Source organism: Anastrepha ludens, chromosome 2, assembly GCF_028408465.1.
Source record: "Anastrepha ludens isolate Willacy chromosome 2, idAnaLude1.1, whole genome shotgun sequence".
In the NCBI taxonomy this organism is placed as follows: Eukaryota; Metazoa; Arthropoda; class Insecta; order Diptera; family Tephritidae; genus Anastrepha; species Anastrepha ludens.
The window spans coordinates 154590935-154601973 of NC_071498.1; the positions used below are offsets into that span (position 1 = coordinate 154590935).

Sequence of the window (11039 nt, forward strand, 5' to 3'; positions counted from 1 at the left end):
TCCAATTATCTACCCTTACTAAGCTATTTTCAGACAGTAGAGTAAGATCAATCACTTCCTCCCATCCTCTGAAGTACTCCGTACTAGGAAAGGTGAAAGTGGGAGTGTTACCCCTGTTACATACCGATAAGTTAGTATTAATAATAAAATTATATAAAGACTCACCTCGGTCGTTTGTCTCAGAGCTTCCCCACAACGCATGCCTCGCGTTGGCGTCGCATCCGAGTAGCAGGGTTTTGTTTCTGGTTCCTTCAAGCACAAGCCCACAAGCCTCCTCGGGCGGTGCTGGCCGATCATGTGCCATATAGATGGATGCAAGTGTGATGCTGACACCGTCAGCAGCTTCCACCTCAACAGTCGTCACATCCTGTGAACTATATGATGGGATTAAAAATATGTTTAAGTGTTTTTTGGCTACAATACATGATCTAGGATTACCTTGAGTACGCTTATAGTACAGATTGTAGTTTCTTCCAGGGAACCCCTTCACCTCGTTGCTCCGCACCCAGGGTTCCTGGATTAAGGCTATGTCAACGTTCTCCTCCCCTAGGATAACGGTTAGGTTGTCCGTTGCAGTTTGTGAATGCTGCAGGTTGATTTGGACAACCTTTAAAACCATTTTTTATTGGTTTGCTTCCGCAGGTTCGGCGTCATTTAACTGCATGCCAGTCAGCAGTTCGCTGGTGCCGTCAACCTCATCCTGCTCCTCCTCCGGATTCGCAGAACGGAATATCTTCAGCTGGGCCTTCCGTATGCCAAACCGAAGTTTATTTTCCACTTTTTGCAGTGGTTCAAGGCTCTCTTCTGTAATTTGAAGGAGGAACGACACGCTGTGCTTTTGCGGAGCCTCCGCTTTGATGATCGACCAATCGGCCATCGGCACTGCGCGGTTGTGAGCCTGGAGATAGGGAATCAACTGATTGGCTTCAAACTCCATGTTTGGTATCCAGATGCGAGCCCTCGGCCTTCGTGGTATCTCGCTAGCTGGAATGAGCTTGAGCCTCAAGCCATCCCAGCTGTTCTGAATTTCGCCAATCGCTTTTGTCCGGAAATGCAATGAGTACTGGTATTCACATTTGATTACCCGGCAACCGCGAACCACTTCCACCGAGTCGAAACCTGGCGATTGACCCTCCAGGTTCGCCATGACATGGTCGACGATTATGCCTCAATCTCCGACCATTTTTCAAGCACAGGTTTGCCGCGGTTGGAAGTTTCGTCCACCAGTGCCATTTGAGGGTGGTCCCGTGCCACCTCACTGAACTGTTTGGTTAGTTTGGGGACAACCGCACCCTGATCTGAGATCTTGTGCTTCTTTGATGCCCTTTTGTTTTCGTCTTGCGAACGGTTACGTTTTTTGGCCTCTGTCTTTCGGGCGGTTTGGAATGCCAGATATTCGTCCACCACCTTTTGACACCTTGCCTTGTCAGCCTCATCTTTGGGATGAGCTTTACCTTTGGTCTCGTTCTTACGAATCCTGCCAAGGATAGCGAGAGACCTCTGGTAGAGCTTGTACCTTGATGGGCCTTTATTGGCGCGCTTTTGCCCCATGGCTTTAGCGGATGTTGTCGGTTCATTTTTTGTTGTTGGCGTGCTGTGGCCCACAGCTTTACCCTCAACTGCTTCCTGGCTAGAGGCCAGGAGCTCATCCTCCGTGGAAGATCCGATCCCCAGTTTGTCATGGGTGACCGATTGCTTGTCCTGTCGCTTAGTTTGTGTGTCCGTTTGTCTTTCCGTCACTTTGTCCGTCTGTTTCGCGCCGCTATCCGATTTTTGTTTTTTTGTTGGTTTCATTATTCTGGTTCGTACGGTCACCTGCCCCGCCTAAGGGGCTGCGCATGTCGCCATGCGCGGTGACCAAGGAGGAATTAGGGGAAATAGCCGGTCGACCATGGCAGCGCCCCATACCATGGCAAGGCCACCGTTACAACCTGAGGCGGCCTGATATCAGGAGGGCTCCGTTCAAAGACAGCCTTGTTTAGTCCCCCGGCTGCCAAACCCACCCAATAGGCACGGGTCGCATCACACCTTGGGTTGAGGGAGTTTTTTTAACGAAGTGTACGTCTTCGGCCTGTGTGGTTCGCGGGAGACCTACTCTCCTACCTTCCATATCTGGGAGGTGTTCCCCTATCCACCACCTGGGGACGCGCCCTCTAGGGATAAGGGGGCGTCCATAAATTACGTGAGATGTTTAAGGGGGGGAGGGGGTCGAGTCAAATCTCATCTAATCTTACGTTGGAGAGAGGGGGGGTCTCGGCAAATATCACGCAATTTTTTTTCTGATTGAAACAAAAAAATTGTACATGCTTAAGATTTAATCTCAAGCGTAATCGTAGTATGATTAAGATCATTCACTAATTCGTTCGAAAGAAAATAATTTCATTCATACTTCGACGTTATACATTACTACTGTCAAACCACCATATTTGTTTTATACCAAATAGCTCAATTTAATCTGAATTTGCGGTACAGTGTAGCCCGTCGGTTGTTTTCGCGCCACTATGAGCCGAACGCCCTATCACTCAGGTTGACGTTTGACAATTCCGGACTTTAAAGAACATGACGGAAAATCATTTGCTCCATTTCTAATACGCGTACCAATTCAACCGCTGAATGCCTTCATCAGCACGCCTATTGATCTCTATTGCCCAAGTATACGTGATGATTTAGAGAAAATATGCTGCAGTACATGCGATATTTACTTCGCATCTATCACAAGAGCTGCAGAGCACAGGAGAGCAGCTCACATTGCACCAGCTAAGTAAGCGCGTATGTTCCGCAAAGCGCGACCCTCACGGATTATCACAAGACGAGCTAATGAGTTACTGTGCGCAAGCGTCAACGGCTTAGAGTGGCTAGATTAGAACGAAGTTGAAGGAGTACATGATTTTACTGAAAATCATATGAACATGTTGGTCCCAATAGTCTCTCTTGAAACCGCCCATGATTCTCCATGGACTGAATGAGAGTAGATATTCTTTTTTTAATCGCAGTAGTTACGATTTAAGTCTTCTATTGTTAAATTTTTATTACACTTATAACTCTTAGCAATATTGATTACTAGTCTTAACTAGTAAATAAAAGCACGAAGCAAATTTTTTTTCTTTTTACAATAACAATCCAACGCGTTTACATAAGAAACCCACATTTTGAAAAATCTCACGTGAGTTTGGGGGATGGGGGAGGGGGTTGAATAAAATCTCACGACATCTCACCAGGGGGGGAGGGAGGGTCAGAAAATTGAAAAAAACACCTCACGTAATTTATGGACGCCCCCTAACAGGCTCCCCCAATAGGTGCTACACATTTATCATAAAGCTCACTTATTGTGTAAAAATTATATATTGTAGATACATGATTAGTAATGACAAGGGATTTTTGACACTCTTTTATAATGGGTTGCATTTACGAAGGATTGAAAAAGAGTGGAAAAAGTACGCAAAGTAGCTAATTAGTACTGTGATAAAAAATTAAAGAAAAACGTACCCATATAGATTTAAAGCCTATTAAAACAAAAAATTAAGTTGTTTTTTATCATAAAAGTACTGTTTACTAAATTTTTGTTGTCTGAATGGATAAATTAAATTAACTTTTTAATAAATCGATCACGATTATTTTATGATTTTTGTTTTGAAATTTAGAGTCAAATCATAGATTCATACCAGTTAAATAGAATTTCCTTGTGCAGCTTGGCACTGATTTAATTCCTACTGGAGATTAATGCTTAAGTTAATGATAACCGGCTTTAGAAGATTTAGTGCTAAATTAAAAATACTTGAAGTTGGGTCGAAAACTAAGAATAAATATAATATCATTTTCAATTTAAAAGTTGAAAGAAGATTTTATTGAATCAGATTTAGGAGATAGAGGAATTACAGATTAATTCAAATAATGTAAATGTATTAAATATTAGTCATTTCATAATTCTAATTTGACAAACTAATAATATAAATTTAACTAATTTTTAACACACTTTTATTAGCTCGGGTTGTATGTATGTGTGTATGTGTGTGACGGTGCATTATCGTGTATGTAACGGAATCTTTGAGCTTAATTTCCACTGGCTTCTAAAAATCTGATCGACTTGGAATTTTGCACACCTATTAAGGACCGATGACAATGCAATAATTTGAGAAAAGTTTTCCATTATCCTTATTAGGATTGCCAGGATTAATATTTTCTTTTTTTACCTGTGGGCAAAAAGTAAGGTGAATTTGGTTGTAAAATGAAAAATCTTTTTTTATTCTTGTAAATCAATTTCATCCCCTTCAAAATAATCCCCTCTCGATGAAATACACTTATGCCAACGATTTTTCCAATCCCCGAAACATGCCAAATAGTCCATTTCCGGTATAGCCATCAGCACCTTCTTCGATTCAGCTTTTATATCCTCAATCGACTCGAAACGCGTTCCCCGGAGTGGTCTCTTGAATACGGTGGTTGCGGAACGATATGCGTGGAATTTTTGGCGAAATGGTCACGAAGAACGAGTGCAGTGTGAGAAGATGCATTATCGTGATGCAAAAACCAAGAGTTGTTGGCCCATAATTCTGGTCTTTCTGGATGAATTGCTTCACGTAAACGACGCATAACGCTCAAATAATATTCCTTACTAACAGTATGGCCAGGTGGAAGGAATTCATAGTGCACCACACCACGATAATCGAAAAACTGGAATCATGACCTTTATTTTTGAACGACTTTGACGTGCTTTTTTCGGTCTGGCCTCGCCTTTAGCACGATATTCGCTTGATTGGTCGGTTGTTTCAGGGTCGTAAGCATAAATCCAAGTCTCATCTCCCGTAATGATGCATTTGAGCTTGTCCTGATAGTCTGAAAGCATTGTTTCACACACATCAACGTGATGACTTTTATCCAAGAAATTGAGAGTTTTCGGTACCAAACGAGATTTGACTTTTCGTAGGCCCAAATGGTCTTTCAAAATGGTTTTCAGAGATCCTTCTGATATTCCGATCATATCAGTAAGGTCTTTAACAGTCAATCGACGATTTTCGAGCACTAACTCCTTCACTTTATTGACGTGTTGGTCATCTGTTGACGTCGATGGTCGTCCGGAGTGCTCCAAGTCATCAACACGTTTTCGACCCTCTTTGAAGTCTTTGTACCACTTATAAACATTTTGCGACATGGTCGAATCACCAAATGCCTTCTGCAACATTCTTAACGTTTCCGTAGCCGAAATTTCATTCCGCAAACAAAATTTGATGGCACTTCTCTGCTCAATCAAATCAGACATTGTAAAAATCGAAAAATGCACTCTTGGTTGTTTGGTAAACACAAGCGTAAATATATTACTGATAATGACATTCACATGAAAGTTGGCCCAGATTTTATTAACAGTGCTGCCAACTCATGAAAAAATAACTAGAGCGAAATTTTAATCCCGCGACCTTTGACAAATAAATGCACCTTACTTTTTGCCCACAGTAGTAGATTTTCTGTAGAAGAGTAAGAAAGACAGAGCTAACGCGCGGTCTGCGCATGCCTGCACTCTCCGAGTTACTCTTACTGATTTCGGGAGTCTACGACTTACTCTTTCGAATTCGAACTTGCTCGGGCACGCGGCACTGCAGTACGAATAGCAGGCTAAAACCTTTTCAGGGTAGTTGCAGTCTCACTTTGTCTAGTCTTTACACATGCGTAGATACTACAAGTCTCATACACACAAATTTACTCTATTCAGTATTCATATAAGATGAAATAATTTTCATATAAGATGTAATTTTGTTAATTACAATAAAATAATCAAAACATGAATTTTGAAATTATTTTACGGAACAAAATTGTGGCAAATAAAGAAGAAATTTATCATTACCATAATTTCATTTATAAAATTTTATCGATTAAAGTACAATTCACAACAAAAATGAACTAAAAAAACCAAACTGGAACTTTACATCTCGTTTTGATTGTGTCAATATAATCCACGGTCTCCTTTTTCTGTGCTGAGAGTATCTATTCTGTGCCAATGCTGGGATGCTTGATATAGTAAATATTACAATCATTCTATTGGCAACTACCTATGTACAGAAGGTTATGAAAGTGAAGCAAAATGCATCCCACGCTTTTAACTCTAATTTGAATTATTCTATTTGTGTCTTAATTTTTGTTATAGTTCTGTTCTGAGGTAGTTGACTATGACTGATCGTTCGATTTGCTATTACTTCATTGTAGGTCTCTTTGTCATTAAAATTTATTTTCTACTTTTTAGTTCGATTGGCAATAGAAGCGTGTTTTTTAGTTTTTTTAAACTCTTTTTTATTTAGAAATAAGGTAATTCTTTAGTAAAGTAATTGACCGAGATACATACTTTAAGGGGTTATATAGAGACAGGCCGAAAAAAAATTTCCAGAATTTTTTCTGAGAAAACCTTTAAATTTATTGGTCTAAAAATTTCTACACACATTGTGTTATCTCTTAGCTGTATTTTAAGACTAAGTAATAGTAATAATATTTATTTGGAAAGGAGCTACCGCTGATCTCCTATAGCTCCTCTCAAAAAAGGCGTTTTGCGGGGACCACTAAATCTCTGAACTGGATACTCTGAAACTAAAAAATCAAACAGATTTCTTTAAAGTAATGTGAAATGTAGTAATTAATCGAATGAATAAGCAAAATAATTTTTTTTGACAAAATGGCGGTTTCTCAAAAAAAAAAACAAATTCGATTTTTTACCAAAATTTCGACTTTAAATTGTTTATAAAACAATATTTTTCGTTGAGGAAAAGTCTGCCATTAATTACTAAAAATAATATTATATTTAAAAGCTCGTGTTAAAATTTGAGACTAATCGGTGTACCCGTTTCCGAATAATGTGGTTACCGACTTTGGAAAGACCATTTTGAGAAAAACGCATTTAAAATTTAGTAGCATAAATTTCTTAGATAGGATAATTTTTTTTTAACCTACATGGAGTTGTCTATTTCAGGACCATATAATACACCCTCCGCCGCTTCGGCAGCTTTTATTAACTCGAGCTGATGTTGTCTGCGGGTTATTCTTCCATCTCGGGTGCTCTCACACGCTCTGAGATCGGAAATGATTTCCACAGTTTTCGAACCGGCCAGATGTTGGGAGAGACATTCCAAATCAGTTGATCGCAGCGCTCGTTGTTGTTTTGGTTAAAGCCTCCTACACATCATTCCAATAAACTCTCACTGTTGAGATCTGTACAGCCGCACCTTGAGTTTGGTCTGTCCGGGGGATCGTGTTGAGGGTTTTCATCAGTTGAACAATAATGATAATATGTGGTCCAGATAGCATTATACATTTCTTCAACGGAATCACAATTTTGTTCTCGACTTACGTATGTTAAGAGATTTTCCCATTTCTCTATAAGACTTCATTTTTACGAAAAGATTAGAGAAAAAAGTATGAACGAACTCTCAAGGCTTGGCTGCTTATACTGACTCTTAAGCATTTTCTAATTAGGGAACAGAAAAATAAAAATTTACCTTTCAGGCATAAAAAAGCAATGACACACTATTGCCTATGTATCTAAATACATTAGAAAGGAACATTTCCAATGGGCAGGTGCATAAAAGCAACAGCGTTCCAGGTACGCGCTGCATACATTAAGAAAATAAAATTAAAAAAAATCGATTTTTTGAAAATTCTAACTATTTATAACCCCTAAAAATCCAATGCGCACTGATACGAGTGTGTGATTGCATATATCCAATTATGCACTTATTTCCTCTGCACAAATTGATGACAACTAAGATGAAGATTAAAGCAAAAGTCTTTCATATTGTAAATAAATCAGAAATGGAAATAAAACAGCTCCTCGTCGACGTGCTTGAATAGCTCAGCTATTCTTAAATCGTCGGCTACATCCATATTTATATGTACTTACCTGTATACGTGCATGTTAGGGCGGGTCGATTTAAAAATCGCTCATTGCTCTGTGAAAATCGTATTCTAGGGATCAAAATAAGAAACTTTGCCGAAGGAACCATACCTCTAAAACGAATTCTGATGTCCCCCAATTTTGGTCGAACGAAAAATCCAATCGAGTCCAAATGTATGACCGACCCCAACTAACTTTGGACGGCCGATCCACCCATGCCAGTGGCACACTCCCTGGGACTTCCCTGGGGGGTTCCCCATACAATCATTTCAAAATATCACCATTTTTGGCCTTTACATGAGAAAAGAAACTAAAAAGTTCGACCCAAATTGGGGGACATCAGAATTCGTTTTAGAGGTATGGTTCCTTCGGCAAAGTTTCTTATTTTGATCCCTAGAATATGATTTTCACAGAGCAATGGGCGATTTCTTTGCCTCCCCACAAAAGAAACTAAAAAGTTCGACCCAAATTGAGGGGCATCAGAATTCGTTTTAGAGGTATGGGTCCTTCGGCAAAGTTTCTTATTTTGATCCCTAGAATATGATTTTCACAGAGCAATAGGCGATTTTTTTGCCTCCCCACAAATCGACCCGGCCTAGTTCATGTATATAAATTTACTACCCCATCTTAACATTTTTCACTTTCAAAGCTCACTGATTGTGAAAAGTGTTTATTAACGTAGCAATATAAAAACTTTTTCGCATGGCGTTGAATAACAAAGTTGCAATAAATATCAGAATATCGGCAGGTACCAATCGATTTGTATTCAAACGCAAGAAGATAACTTTAATTAGGGAAATTTTGTAAGATACTTCCACTCAATTACTATCCACTTAATTACACTGTTCTATTAAATAACCGGATGTGGGGCACAATAAGCGTTTGGAAAAACAAAGGCTTTGTTTTTGAAAATAGGATCACTTAGAATGATGCTAAGAAATAATCTTCCGCTATAAAATAAAACTTCGAAATAAAACCACGGGAAGCAAGTGCACAGTTATTGTATTATACGGCCGCTCGTCACGCATTCTAAGCTGCGGGTTGAGGCTGGTATATAAAGTACTTATATGTTTATATTTTATCACACTTTGAACTAAGGCACTGCATGCAAACATTCATTAGTGCAAAAGTTTGCATCAGAACAATTAAGAGGGCATAAAACTAACTAAAAGAAGATAATATTCCTCTTAATAAAAACTTTCTATAATACACCTACTTACTTGTATATTAAATCGAATTGAATATCTAAGGGCATTGCACAAACTTTTGAAAGGGCTTCATTTCTGCGTATTTCTGATAGAAAAAATCCTGCTTTACTTAGCTGTGGCAATCCGTAAATTAGATTTGTGGGGGTTGGACAAGTACAAGCACTCAGTGAGGAGACTGTCGTCAGTCAGCAAACGTAATATACACAAATAGCATTTGCTTTTAGCAGCACACCTCATTTATTATAAATAGCCACATACAATTCGCCATTGTAAGGAAGATTGAGATTCGCAGTGATGTGGTAACGAACTTCATAACAACTTTGTGGGTATTTTAACCTTGATAAAGCACAATCAATGAGCATTCAAGTAAATTTCGTTTGGAATTACCTACGGCCACAGAGAAAAATTAGTGAAGAAAACGAAAAAGAAATTTCATTGAAATCGAAAGCAGCCGATTCGCGTAAAGAAAAGAATCTGGGCCATTGAGCCGTGATAAGCAGACATAAACTCACATAAAACCAAACGCAGCAGAATGCCAATTACCTAAAAAGGTTATGGCAGAAGACATAGTTTGCAAATACCGTTTAACAACAACTATGCGAAGAATTTGTGAGTTAACTAACTTGTGCGTGTATGTGTATGTGTATGTAAGTGTAACTGTCATTAAGGAACACCGGCAAATTTTTAATGAACTGTTGACTTTCATGGCCGCAAATGCAGCAATAAATTCAGATAAGCAGTTAAGTGATTGTGTGTATGTGTGTGTGTATGTGTAACTGGCAGCGCACAAATTTATGAACAAGAATTTGGAACAGGCAATTCGTTGCGTCGGGGTGTGGCGGCGCGGAGTGCGCCCGACTTCGGATTTGCGGCGAACGACTAGTGGCCAACAATCATAATTGAATAAAATCACGTACGTGCGCAAGCGAGGAGTATGAGTGTATGCGTGTGACACATATACGCATGATGCATATTAATGATAATAAACTACAACAACAATTTTGCTCAAATAGGACATTTGATACGAAAATATAGTTTTTAAATGTTTGTGTTTTTTTTCTATTTAGTATTTTTTTGGTTTTTTTGTTAAATTGTTGTTGCCACGCATGGGTAAGCGCGATATGAGTTGATGGCTTCCCTTTCATTTGACACAGGAATAACAACAACAACAATAAGCCACACACAAAACCAGCCAGAAGTGACAAGTCAAATGGCCGAAAGTAGAGAAAGACGAGGAAACCAAAGAAGGGCAAAGAAGTCACGCAGACACTGAATTTGGCGCTTGCGGCTAACAAAAGTGCGACACTAGCTATTTTTATTGTTGTTGTTGTTGGCATTCAAGCTCATTTTGGAGAAGAAATTGTATTGCTTTGGGAATGTGTGTCGAAAAAATCGAAGGCAAGCAACGGAAAGTGCGTCCAAAAATCGAAATCGACCGACTGGCAGCAGGCGGCGGGCACTCAGTGCTGGCGGCGGGTGGGTGCTGTCTTAGCATTGCGTAGTGACCAATAGCGTTAGCAAAAAACACTACCAACAATAGCAAGCGCAGTGCTAGTGGTGATTTGAATTTTGCTTATTTGTAATGCAACAGCGCGTACTTGCCGCTTCACCATTATCCAACCCCCGGCCTCCCTCTATCTTCACTCAACACCTTCTTTTCGCCAAGGCAGGTGCGTGGTGTTGTTGCACACGTTGGTGTTTGCATATTTTCTTGCTTTCCGATTTCTAGTAGACCAAATAGGAATTGGAAAAAGTTGGAACTTTTTCGGCTACGCATTGCCTAAGTCGCTGCGACAACATTTCACATACGCCTCGATTTTAATACATTTGAATTCGATTCGCTGCAAATCGATTTGTTAGATTCACCTCGTATAAATACTCGTGCTTGGCACTTAGTCAATCACAAAACAATTTCAACCTTCAAACGGTGTGTGCTGTGTGTGATCAACCCACAATAAAAC

The 11039-nt window shown here is 39.5% G+C and overlaps 1 protein-coding gene across 1 annotated transcript; it reads right to left on the reverse strand.

Annotated features, from left to right (window-relative positions):
• Nucleotides 1–622: 622 nt before the first annotated feature.
• Nucleotides 623–1147, reverse strand: LOC128855432 (uncharacterized). Its single transcript, XM_054090329.1, has one exon. It carries the CDS (start codon nucleotides 1145–1147, stop codon nucleotides 623–625), a length of 525 nt encoding a protein of 174 aa, XP_053946304.1.
• Between the last annotated feature and the right edge of the window lie 9892 nt (nucleotides 1148–11039).

What these genes read in the sequence shown, in the direction of transcription:
- LOC128855432 (XM_054090329.1), bottom strand. Translation starts at nt 1,147, where the DNA reads ATGGCGAACCTGGAGGGTCAATCGCCAGGTTTCGACTCGGTGGAAGTG.